General features: G+C 37.9%; 1 protein-coding gene across 1 annotated transcript in view; it reads left to right on the forward strand.

The window, feature by feature from the left end:
* The first annotated feature begins 1,777 nt into the window (after nucleotides 1-1,777).
* LOC146170345 (transducin-like enhancer protein 4) overlaps nucleotides 1,778-13,058 on the forward strand; it is a 53,693-nt gene continuing 42,412 nt past the window's right edge. The window contains 7 exon segments of the mRNA XM_083389215.1: nucleotides 1,778-1,977; nucleotides 2,546-2,643; nucleotides 5,239-5,302; nucleotides 5,996-6,040; nucleotides 6,807-6,869; nucleotides 10,833-10,907; nucleotides 12,413-12,647. Of these exon segments, the coding sequence (XP_083245341.1) occupies nucleotides 1,957-1,977; nucleotides 2,546-2,643; nucleotides 5,239-5,302; nucleotides 5,996-6,040; nucleotides 6,807-6,869; nucleotides 10,833-10,907; nucleotides 12,413-12,647 (601 nt within the window). The 5' untranslated portion in view covers nucleotides 1,778-1,956.

Consider the following 13,058-nt stretch of genomic DNA (forward strand, 5'->3'; position numbering starts at 1 on the left):
GTTGTAGTTGGACGTGGGGTGAGCATTAAAGCCCATAAGTATTTAACTCAAATAAAATTTTGAAAAGAAAAACGTTAAGCAAATAATGTATTTTTCAGCTAAATTTTGAATAGTGCCAAAATTGCTTTACTGTTTGTACAGAAAATAAATTCACAGAACGCAACTTAAGCAGTTGAATTGTAGTGTTGTAGTTAAAAAACCTAACTTTGAAGAAAAATCTGTGACAGAAAAACGGCAAACCGTCGCGATCCACAACTTTTTACATTTCTACAAAATTGATTTAATAAAAATGAAGTTGCCATGTTTTAACGTACATTTTTACAAAGTAAATATATTGCACAGAAGTATGTACATAATATATAATATCCAAGCCCGATGTTCTATTTTTGCGTTTGATTGTTTTTTGCCTTTTAAATCCGCTTAAATTCTTACTGGATTTTAGCAAAACACCAAACAAAAAAAACGGTTCGCTCAGAAATCGACCAAATTGGGCTAAAAAAGTGCTAAAAATCGCACGGAATTTCGTTTACGCGAAAAAGTTCCCAGCCAATTCGCTGATTAGCCGATTATCAGGCTCGGCGAGCAAAAACACATGCGTTGCTGAATTGCCTTGGCTCGCCCGAATTCCCGCAAACCAGTCACTTGCGACTCCACGTTGCGTCTGATCGACAGGCGACGGCTGGCGACCGCATGGCCGCCGACCCAACGTTGGGTTGCAAAAGGAGACGGAAGAGAAGCGCGGAGAAAGAGTGGGAGGAGTGGGAGAAAGAGCGGAGCGGTTTACCACGCGGCTGAAGTCTCGGCTTTTTTGTGGAGGCCTCAGCGCGCTGTAGATTGCGGACGCCCGGGCGATTTGGAGGCCGATTGGTGGTCGTTGGTTTGACGCGAGGCCTTGGCAAAAAACAGTTCTATTTGGGCAGAGAGGCGGTGGCTTTAGTGAGCGTGTGGTGCGCTGCCACGGGGCTGCTGATTGTGCAGTTGCCAGCGGTTTGATGGACTGCTGTTGCTGCTGTTTCAGTCGTTTTTAGAGGGCATTTGCGGTTTAGTTTGGCGCTGTGTGTTGGAGGTTAGACTTGCTGTTTTCAGAGTCACTTAATAGTCGTGGAGAAGAACGTTCGACTCTTGATTTTAGATAGACTACTGCTGCTGTTTCAGTCATTTTTAGAGGTGACTGGTGGTTCCATTCAACACTTATGTATGTGGTGGTGAATGTTCAGTTTGTAACAAGAGATTGTGTTCCTTTTTAGGATACTGTACTTCACAGTAAAGCAGAATATTCGTGAGGCTCAATTTTCAGGAAATACTGTAGTTCAGTCATTAATTTATATGTTATTTGTGGCTCAATTTAATCCTAAATGTCATAGGTTTAGATTGCAGTACTAGGATGTGGTTTTATTTTAGAAATAAGCACAGTTTCGAGTTTAAAAGTCACTTCAAAGTCGCGTAGGACGTTCGAGGCTATATCATTTTAGTCACTAGTCCTTTTTAGAGGCTATATGTGTTTTTTGTATTTTGCTGTAGATAGTTTACAAAAGTTGGTTTAGAATTTAGAATCTCGGCTGTCGCGCAGAATGTTCGAGACGCTTGGTGTAAACTAGTTAAATTGGCGGGGTTTCGGTACGTTTCAGCCGGTAAAAACGGCTTGTTACAGTCGTTGTTTTGTTAGTGCTAAAGTGCTGGATTTTTCTACAATTTTCGCTGCTTTTCTTTTATGCAACAGTTTGTAAACCCTTTTTATGTGTTCGCCCTGCGCATTTGCAACGTTGCTGTATTTTTTAAGGTAAGAAAAAGTTAGAAAAATACGATTTACAAACTTGAAACTTCCACTGACCTTCAGTGGTGACCTTGGACTTATCACGTGTGTGTTTTGGATCAAGTATCAGCAGCAGTTTTGGATTTTCGATGCAAGCTTGAAAAAAGGATTAAGATAGCAGGCTGACTGAACGAGAAGCAGCAATGTTTCCAAATCGACCACCGGTAAGTAATTAGAATATATATAATGTGATTTTCATGTTATTCTTCCAAATTTATAGTTTTAGCGCTATGCTAAATGCCACTGTCATAACTGCAGGATTTTTTACAATAGTAAAACAATGGCCTTGTTCTCTTTTGATTGTACTAAATTCAACGGGTTTTAGGCACGTATGGTTTTTGGGTTTATGGAATTGCAAAATACCTCGAATTTTTATGGTTATTATGTTTTATTTCAATTACATGATTTACCACCCTGTTATTTACTAACCAATTATTTTAAGAAAAAAACAAACAGAATTTTAACACTATATGCGCAAACTTTTGGATGCTTAACCAGTTAACAGTGCAGTTTTGTGAACTATTTGGATTAATACAAAAACAACAAACACTTCATATTCATATCAAAGCCCATGTAGAAGTAGGTAGCACGTTTCAAATATCTCTTGATTTGAAACCAACGAAAATTTAAAAATGGTACCTACTTTTATATGGGCTTTAGCATTCCCACTACACGTAAAGCAAATACTGTTGCTGTTTGTGCTTGAACCATTTTTCGTTTTATTGTCACCAGGCCCCGCCGGGTCCAGGGCAACCGTTCAACAACATTGTGGCCGAAACTTGCGACCGAATCAAAGAAGAATTCAGCTTCATGCAGGCGCAACACCACAGGTAAAAATAACAGCACAACCACACATGTGCTATGGAGGCGTGCCTTTTAACAACAGGGACGTGGCGTTTTTTGAACACAGTGTTCGCAAAAATGTGCGCACATTTTGTAATGCCTTTAAACATGTGCGCACTTTGTTGAGTTAAAGTTAGGTAATGCCGGCACAACTCTAACTCTATCTTTAAAAATATTGTCCCATTCTAAAAACGAATGCGTTTTTGACTTTTGAAAGGTAGTGGAAACAATCAAATCGAAATACTTATGCGATGGAATATAAATAATGATAAACGGTGTTTTTAAGTGCTTCCTTCCTAGCAATATATAACAAAACACTAATTGGATGTTCCGCAGGCAAAAATAGGATTCCTCGTGTGAAAAATGTGTTTTTGGTTGCTATACACAATAGGGACGATATTTTTAAATGTAAAACCGACTACATGTTTGTAAAATAAAAAAAAAATAAGATAAAGTAACCTTTTAAAATAAAAACCGGCATAATGTACAGGCGGCGTAACTCGCTTTTATTTCAAATCAAGGCATACCAATGGAAAACATGACATAACGTCATCAAATATAGCAATGGCGTGCGTTTAAAGACATACCTCCTTGGTAGATTAGGCCGCAATTTCTCGTGTAGGGCTCATTTCTCAGCCCGCTCCCTAACTGCCGGTTACCGAAGCAGCAATTTGTTCGGGTCCGCTGGCCGCGGCCGAATTCGCGCCCGAAATTGGCCCCTACCGGCGCCGCGCTCTTAAATCCGCCGCCCTAGCAGCTTGGCCAAGCCACCGAGACGAGCAAATTACGAGCGGCGGCGTTATTCCCAAAAGCCGGCGCCTAATTTCGCACGAGGATTTCGTGAGGTTGTTTAAGCGTCTGTTGTTGCTGCTCCTGCTGCCGTCTAACTAATTTCGCGCCCACTGGTGTAAGCATACAACACGATTTTTAAACAGTCTGAGCTGCGTTTTTAACCTCGATTCATATCTAATTGGCAACAGTCCTGAGACTGAATAAATATTTTTAGTAGAAATTGTGAACTACAATAATACCCTTGCGTCAATTCAATTTATTTTATCCAAAAAACTTTATAATCACTAATCAGTCCTGAAAAACGACGACCTCTATGCACTTAATGAAAGTAGTTGACTTCAGGCATTACACGAATAAACAGGAAGTGTCTATGGAAAACTGGTATATGACGCTTATGTACAGTACACACACTATTCTGAAACAAACGAGATACACTTTAACCAATTTCCTCTTTTTTACTGGAATGTACTGACGTAAATTGTTTTTGTGGTAACCGTTTTGATGTAAAACGCTTCAACAAATCCTGCTATTGGCTGCAAAATGTCTCGGCGTGGATATATCGACGTTATGTCAATGAATCATCAACCTCGACAGACATAGTCTCGTGCTGCTGGTTGTATAACTGAAAAATCAACGTTTTAGCCTAGAGGCGTCCTAAAATCGGCTTCTTCTCCTAGATTTGTTGTCCTTTATTGTTGCAAGCGGTATTTGTAGAATTATCTAGAATTACTGACTCTGCCAATAATGTCAAATGAGACATACGAATGAAACATGCTTCTACATGCAAAATATATTGGAAATAACTCGGTTATAATAATCAACTCCATATTTTAGAGTTTAAAACGCTGACCCAAAAATCAATTTAAGGACCGGAATTGCACTGACACGCTGTACGTATTAGATAACATGCTTCCCAAAAAAGAACGCTACTGAAGAAAATTGACTGTATATTTGAGGAGTTTAAAACAACGCCAGGTGCTTGAAATCCACTTATAGTCCTATTGTATACCACGTATAGCAAAATTGGCAGTGGCGATGGCTGTTCAAGCGTACAGTCTGGTGTTGTACCAAGAACGCCCTAACGGCAATGTTTCCGCAGGCAAACCACGGGTTTTGACCACCTGTTTGTCCTTTGACCCTTTTAGTGGCAGGCCTCCCGCTAATAAGCCTAATCGTTGTTCCGCTACACTGGTAAAGGGCGCCTAGGTAGGTTTACATTTCCACTTTACAGCAAGCCGCAGACATGCGCAAATAGCACTTGGGACATGCGGATAAACCCATGTAACGTGTGAATGTTTTTTGTACAAGCAAGTCGCTTTTCACAGAAGTGCTTAATTTAAACATGGGAAAAACTGGTAAATTTTGCTAAAGTTGTTTTACTAAAGCTACTCGCTAACCTATCACGCTACATGGAAAACGATTATTATGCCACATATTTGTGAAATCGTTTAGCGTTTCAAGTTGAATTGGCCATTATGTTTTGTTTAGTAGATACCTTTTGTTAAGATGGTAAACGGGAATATATATATATATATTGCCCTTATAACAAACTTAATAAGTTCTGCAAACAAGCGTGAAGCAGTAAATACTTAAGACAGCAAATATGTTAATAATATGCCAAAATTCCTAAATAAGTAAGGGTTGCAAGTTGAAACCATTTAACTTATATAATCTTACGTTAAAATATCGTAGCATAAATGGTCTTTACCGCCTTTTAGTTCTTGTTATTTCTATGTTGCTTCAAGTTATTTCGCAATTCTATCATGTTGCTCTTCTTTTGTTGTTTTCAGCTTGAAAATGGAACGCGAAAAACTGGCTTCGGAAAAGACCGAGATGCAACGGCATTATGTGATGGTAAATAGCAACGTTGTCTGTCGTGCGCACAACCTTGCCTTTATGACTAATTTATTTAGCCGGGTGTGGTTGCTGTGTTTGTGTAGCAATATACACTGGCCTTGTGTCCCTTTCAAGTGGTTTCACGTGCGTTTTTGGCCTGACGTAAATTGTGGGCTTTGCGATTGGAGATTGTGGTGTGGCTAATTTCGAATGAAGAGAACCCGTGTTAAAAAAATGAGTGGTCTTAACAAATACAGGCTTTATTAGGCATGAGATATTGCAAGTTACTAAATAGATAAGGGATCACCAAACTGTTTTCATTACGGGCCGGAAAACTTTAGGGATTAGCGGTCGCGGACCGGGTATAAAACAAATTATAGAAAATCAAAATCTATAAAACTGGGCTTTGTAAAATGATTGTTTAGGTTCAAAAGTAATACAAATTAAGTATAATTCGGCAACCGACAAGAATTTCCGATAATAAAGTATTATTAACTGTTTTTTTGAAAAAACGGCGGGCCGTAGTTTGGTGACCCCTATTCGATGCGTATGTCCTAGTAAATAAAGCTTCAATGTACAAAAATACACTCAATCAAATTTAACGGGTCAACTTAAGGACAAAGGACCGATTTATAGTTGAATAACAACCAACAAAACTGTTAATCGAAAATCGGATTTAGGGGTAACCATTGTATTTTTCTGTTTTTTTAGTACTATGAGATGTCGTACGGTCTCAACATCGAAATGCACAAACAGGTAAAATCATAAAACAGAGTGGATCATGGTATAATTTTTAGCCTTGAATGCACATGCCTATATAGTGTGAAACAGAAACAGTAATCACACATCGACTTCATAACACTTTTTTGACAAGTATATAAAATTTAATTTGATATTGTATATATAGAGTATTGTGTTCGCCAAATACGTAAGCATGACATTTAAAGCCTTACATGTGTCTCTAGTTTGAAATATATACACACATTGGCCTCCTAACACTATAATATTAGGCTAGTATATATGCTATTTAAAGTTATATTATTTAATTACCTCTAAAAAGAGGCCACCGTAAATATTATCCATATTATTATATATTATTAATGTAAGCCCGCGTTATCCAATTTACAAAAGATTTATTTATATTGCCCCATGTGGTTAATATGCCCATACTTAAACCAACACACGCGGATAAAGTAAGGGGTCTACAAGGGTTTTTCCTTGGCACAATTTACTTAAATGTTCTCAAATTGCTATAGTATGTTTTAAAATAGTCAGATATGTCGTGTATGTGCAGCATATCCCTGGGACAAGATTATTTAGTCCCTTACAGGCATACGTGCCGTGTATAGGCAGACTCGAATACACAGAAAGCATTATAAAAGAGAAAGCAATAGAGTTAAGGGGCTGATTCCGCCTTGAAATGTTTTCCTTGTAGGCAGTTCTGGTTTACACTCGCCTTCGGTAAACATGACATGCCTATACCTCTCTCTACAGTATAATCTAACCACTTGTCTTCTTACAGACGGAGATAGCAAAGCGACTGAACAACATAATTCTGCAGATTATGCACTACCTGAACCAGGAGGTAGGTTTCTTGTATATTTGCTTTCCTTATGCTTTTATTTAGAGATAGGTCGATACATCGGTTTACTGATAATATCGGCCGATAACCCACTACTGTCGATATATCGGTATCGCTAAATTTTAACCGATATCTTGATGTTAAATAGATATCCTTAAAAGCATTTGCTATTATTAAAGTTTCAATCTTTTTTCTTTTTGAAACACATTGTTTTTGGTTTACTGCCGAAAATCGCAAAGTTAATATTATGCAAAATAAGAGGATTAAATAGGGATGCAAACTGAATGTTATTTGATTTTTATATTAAACTAATAGCAATTATTACCACAAACAGGTGTATAAAAAATCCGTATGGCTTGGCTAAAAAAGCATCGGTTGGAAGAAGTGGTATTTGTCGATCTTAACTTGTATTAAATTTATCTCCATTCGTGTATACCAGGGGTTCTTAAACTTTTTTTACCGCGGACCCCTAAATTTGTTTTTTGCCTCACGTGGACCCCGGTAGGTAAAAGATTTTCCAAAATGACGTCATAAATTAACGTCACAATGCAAATAGACGTTATAAATCTGCTGATTTCAGTTTAAAAAGTGTGAAAGTGAAATGGAGTCTAAATACAGTTAGCGATTTTCAATTAAACAGTATTTTTTTGAATAAATTATTACTTTTTAGAAATACACTAACATTCTAATTACGACCTCATGGACCCCCTAAAACTAGCTCACGGACCCCCAAGGGATCCATGGACCCCAGTTTAAGAACCCCTGGGCGACCAGCTTGTCAGACATCGGAATTCTGTTTCTGTTTCCGCCGGTCTCTAGGGCAGCGAAGCCCGCCAATGTAGCTTATGTGTTCCTCATGTCGCTACATACACACGTCTAGTCTTTACGAGAATTCTCACTTATTGAGCAAACGTTCGTTATCGTTGCGATAAGCTAAGGCTTGTTGTACACAACCAAGCTGCTTGTTTGCGTTTCAATAGCAGTAAGCCCCCGTTTTAAATGTAAAACATTGCCTAGGCTATTTATCATAGGCATTTGGTTTTAACAAATATCCACAACGAAATCAATTTCTCTTTGCGAAAATTTCGTTGTCAAAATACTTTTCTTAAACATTGTCATGTTCACGTTGTGGAAAAAAGCCATAGAACGCCGCAAGAGAGCTTTCTAAAGTTATTAAGAAAACAATTAATTTAAGTTTCACTTACTGATAATTAAAATTCGATGTGTTCGCGGTAACATCTAAATTATTAGCCAGTTAAACTCAAGTTTGTGCTTTCATTAAGTAAACTCAAATTTATAGTTCGATTTACTCAATTTTTTTGTGATTTGTTCAAAAAATCAACCCTAGGGCTCCAAGGACCACGGCACGGTTGAGAAACTCGGTCCTAGCTTATTACTTTGGCTTGTCGCTGGTTGGGAATCGATCCAATTTCCCTCGGAACTTGACTGATATTCGTGTGACACGCGGCATCGATCGGCGGGCAAATAATTCCCCCACCCCCCTCCCCGTGGGCCTTTTGTGCCCCCCTCCCCCCCAAACTCGGCCGGATTTATCAATTTGCGGCGAGCGCTCGCGTCGAGACGATATTGACAAACGAATCGATTTCCATCAACAGAACGCGACGCAAAATCGACGCCGCTGCCCGTCGCGCGACGCCCATTGTTCGATGACAATGCCATTAGCGTTCGGCGCGCGAGCCGCAATTCCCCAGACGGGGGGAGGGTAGATGGGTATGGCGCCGGCGTCCCGACGTACCCGCCTGGCCCGTCGGTTTAAATCGTCTTCGATTGATGGGATTCCGTTTAATTGCTAGTTCCTAAGGGTTTAGATGAAAAATTGCCTGAAAAATCGACAATTGTGTTGCTATGAGGTTTATTGCATTATTTGTTGCTTTTAGTTATTCTGAAAATCAAGATATATGGTATTATTTGAAATTCCGTCTAACTGGTCGATCTTAAAGATTTAACCAAAAATGTTCTAAAAATGGCCAAAAAGTATATTTTCTATCGCCTTGAGCGTTTACTTGGCTCGTCTCACCGTTTTTATTCTCATTTATGACGGTTGTGCGAAAGTGAAACCTTCAACCTTTAATTCGGTAACTTATTAGTTTTTATAGCTATTTCAATTAAAACGCTGCGTTGAATGGCAAACCATTGCTGATATTGCCTTCTTTAATTTGGTGTCGCACCTAGACCCACTCAATTTATTAATATTATTACCAGTGTTGTAATGACTTACGTCAATGACTTGACTAAGTGCACTTAAGTCACTGTTTTTAAATGACTTGACTTGACTTAAAGTCTTTTGGGCAAAATGACTTGACTTGACTTAAGTCTTTTGGACAAATGACTTGGGTTAAAATGAAGCGTTTGTTTCAAGTATTTTTTATAAAATTGAGCTATTTATCAAAATTTTAGCACATTAAACAAATTGCTTGCTATATATTGCATTTTTTCTTATTTTTTAGTTCAGTTATTGCTCATAATCATACAAATTTAAAAATTTTAATAGTTTAAAATTTAATTTTTTAACAAGGACATGACTTGAAGTTGACTTACTCAATTATGACTTGACTGGGATTTGACTTGCGCAACTGATGACTTGGACTGGGACTTGACTTGTTATTTATTCAATAACACTTGACTTGGACTTAAGTTGTTTTACAAATGACTTGACTGGGACTTAATTCAATTTAAAATGACTTGTTTACAACTCTGATTATTTCTAACATAATTAAAACCCTACCGAGCCTTGTTTTTTTATCCATATAAAAAAGGCCTTATGGTCAAATGATTAATCCTGAAATGAAACTAAAAGATTTAGGAGGTTTCTGATTCTTAAGTTGATTCACGCTGAGAGATTATTAAACTTCAATTTGGTAACTTATTAATATTACGTTAAAAGCGATGCTTTGTTTGTATTGCAAATAATCGTTAAATTGATTACTTTATTTTGGTATTGCATCGGCAACCACTTATTCTTTTAATAACATTTCAAACATAATTAAAATCCTCTTTAATTCTTTTGCGGAAACCACGGCCCCAAAATAGACCCGCTATGCCAAAAAATTCCTTTTTGCGTTGCAGCGAAAGGGAATATTGACTCTCTTAAAAGCTTTTATCGATATTTTGATACATTTTTTACGAATGGCATTTTTGAAGAGTTATTTTAGGCCTTTGCTTTAGCAAGAGGACAGGGTCAAATTTCGGAATCAATGACTTCTTTGGGATGCAATATTAATTTAGGCAAGAAGATCAATGAATTTTAGTTAAACCGTATTGAACTGAACAGCACTAAATTACAATAACGTGCGAATTGGCACGCATGTCAAATCTTGAAGATTAGGATTGAATTTAATTAACCAACCTTAGTTCTATTGAACATCATGCACTAGAAATGTGCGATAATATCGTATCGTAACGGATGCCCGATATTTGCTTATAGCATATTTATCACAAAATGTATATAGCTACCCAGGGCTAAAACATTTTTTTGGTTAACAACTCGATAAACATTGAATCTGTATGACCGTAGTAATGACGTCATTTGGTATCGGATCATACGGATGTACTTTTTTCTAAATATCGAAGTACCGGACATCTCTACCATAAATACTATATCAAGCTTAAAATTCTTCAATTTATCGCTACCTCCCAAAGGGCGTTGCGTATTATTTGACATGTGGGCCAAATAGTAATGACCTCATTTGGTATCCAATCAGAATCAGTTCTTTGCCCATACTATCAGTTATCGGTACTTGCTCAAAATATCGAGTATTGGTATCAAAGTATCGGACATTTCTATATCATACAGTATATCAAGTATTAAATTCTTTAATTTAACGCTACATCCCAAAGGGCATTGCGTATAATTTGGCCTGTGGGCCAATGGCTCATCTATCCAGGGCATCTAGGTTCGCTTGCGGTGTCGCTCTTAATGCTCATCGATTTCTGTTTTTCGTTCAGCAACAACAGCAAGTTGCCGCGGCTGTTGAAAGAGCAAAGCAAGTTACGATGGCAGAACTCAACCAGATTATCGGGGTGAGTGCGAACTACCGAGTGCTGACTGGAAATCTATAACCTAACCCCAATTGTCTTAATTGTCACCATTTTTTTTAAATTACTTGACTTCACTATGTTTTTCAATGACTTAAGTTGATTTGACCAAGTTTTTCCGTCTAATGGCTTAACTTAACTTAATTTTGCAAGCTGACTTGTAAGCAACATTGTATTTTATTTTAATTTTTTTTCTTAAATTTGACAAGTAAAACTGTTCTGGTGTTTTGTGTTTAGGTTTCTGTAGATGCTTTACGAAATATTACTCGTTTTTTTTGGTAAATTTAACTGTTGGTTGTTTTGAATGACTGAGGCTTTGTACTTGTACTTCATGTGTCATCCATTAAAACTTGGACTCAATTCTTTGCAAATAACTTGACTTGGACGTGTTTCAAAAGTCTATAGACCACTACAAGCTTCTTTCAACATCAGTTTCCTTCCTGTATATAATGAGCTGATTTGGCCTCCAGAAGCCGCTAAATTATTTATAGCGGTCGTCTCGTTGTGACCGCGCGAACGTCGCCCAGTGTGGATTAAGTTCGAAGTTGCTTGTAACGCTGTCATCACGCAGACCGCCTTAAGCCGTCCTTGTTTGGCAGTTTGCGCCGCGAAATTGGATCCGACAATGTCTCTTTCTTCATCCCTGGCTTGTTTTAGATCTTATTGGCAAAAAAATGAACCTGAATGTTGGCCAAATTACGCGACTAAATTTGAGACTGCTGTCTTTATTTCCATCTTAAGCTTGTTTTATGTTGTTTTTGACACTACTGCAGTCGGCAATCCAACAACAAAATCAAACGGGCAAACAATTTTGGGTCGCGGCCAATGGGTTAAGAAAAAATCACATGCGATCAAAACAAATGGCTTTATGTTATGTAGTGCTGTAATATTTCGACGTAAATGGCTATGAAAAGTGAACCGGTGTCGACTTAACGATCAACGACACGCATTTAACCCAATTTACGCGTCAAATGTCGTTTTTACGGCAGTGCATTATCTCTTTTTACTGCTCTGTAATTGATTGCCGTTTTATTACACTCCATTTTCTATTTCCATATAAATTTTTTAGGGCATTTTGAAAGGAATGGCTTAAGGTGATAAAGAAACCTTTGTTGAAAACATTTAAAATGTATACATTCTTTTGTCGTTTTTTAAACATACAGAAGTTGGTGTTTGAACACGTTAATCGCGCGTGATAATACAATTGGTCTTTAGTGAGTTTTTCAAGTTTTTTTGTCGAATTTGATATTTTATTTCGTTTAACTAGATTTTTCCTTTATTTTATCCTGCATTTTTTCAATCCAAAACTTCAGATTCTTTTTTTATTCTTTTATGTTTTTATCTATTTTATTTTTCTATATTCATCTTTTTTGCGAATACCCGCTGTTTCAAAGCTTTTTCATGTTTTGATCAATTTTTTCTCTTTTTTTTCTATATATCCTTTTTTGCGAATTCCTGTTAACCATATATATTCAACCTTATACATTCAGGCACAACAGGGTCAGTTCCAGTTGCACCACACCGCCCCACCAATCCCGGGTATGCCCCCTCACCCTGCCGGGCTCCCTCCCCCACACCTGCCCACCTCTTCGTCGGCCGCGGGCCTCCTGGCCCTGTCCCAGGCCGCCCTAGGGGGTGTCCAGCCCCCCCACCCACTGGCCCAACACGTGGCAGCTGCGGCGGCCGCTGCAGCAGCTAAAGATGAACTGAGAGGAATTGAGCAAGGTGAGGAATTTTTAAATGGTAAAAGTTATTAAAGCAGCAGCTGGGCCTTCTGAATTCACATATGGATATACTAAGATGTTCGATAATATCGGATCGGAGCCGATACCCAATGATAAGTGGCAGTATTGGTATTTGTAAGTGTTAAAAACAGCCGTATAATCCACATTGGTATACACTAGACTAGGGATTAAAGTATTATGTGTATTTAAGTGATAAAAACCGAAAGTGAGCCATGGAATTTACAGTTATATATAATTATATATACAGTACTAGGGATGTCCTATAATATCGGTTTGAAGCCGATACCCGAGTTCCATACTCGTCCGTCTGATATCAAATTAATATCAAGTTCTAGCCATGTACTGTAAGGGTTAAAACAGTCATTTAATCCACATTGGCATACATTAGGAG

This window comes from Ascidiella aspersa, chromosome 1 (genome assembly GCF_963924565.1).
Source record: "Ascidiella aspersa chromosome 1, kaAscAspe10.2, whole genome shotgun sequence".
In the NCBI taxonomy this organism is placed as follows: Eukaryota; Metazoa; Chordata; class Ascidiacea; order Phlebobranchia; family Ascidiidae; genus Ascidiella; species Ascidiella aspersa.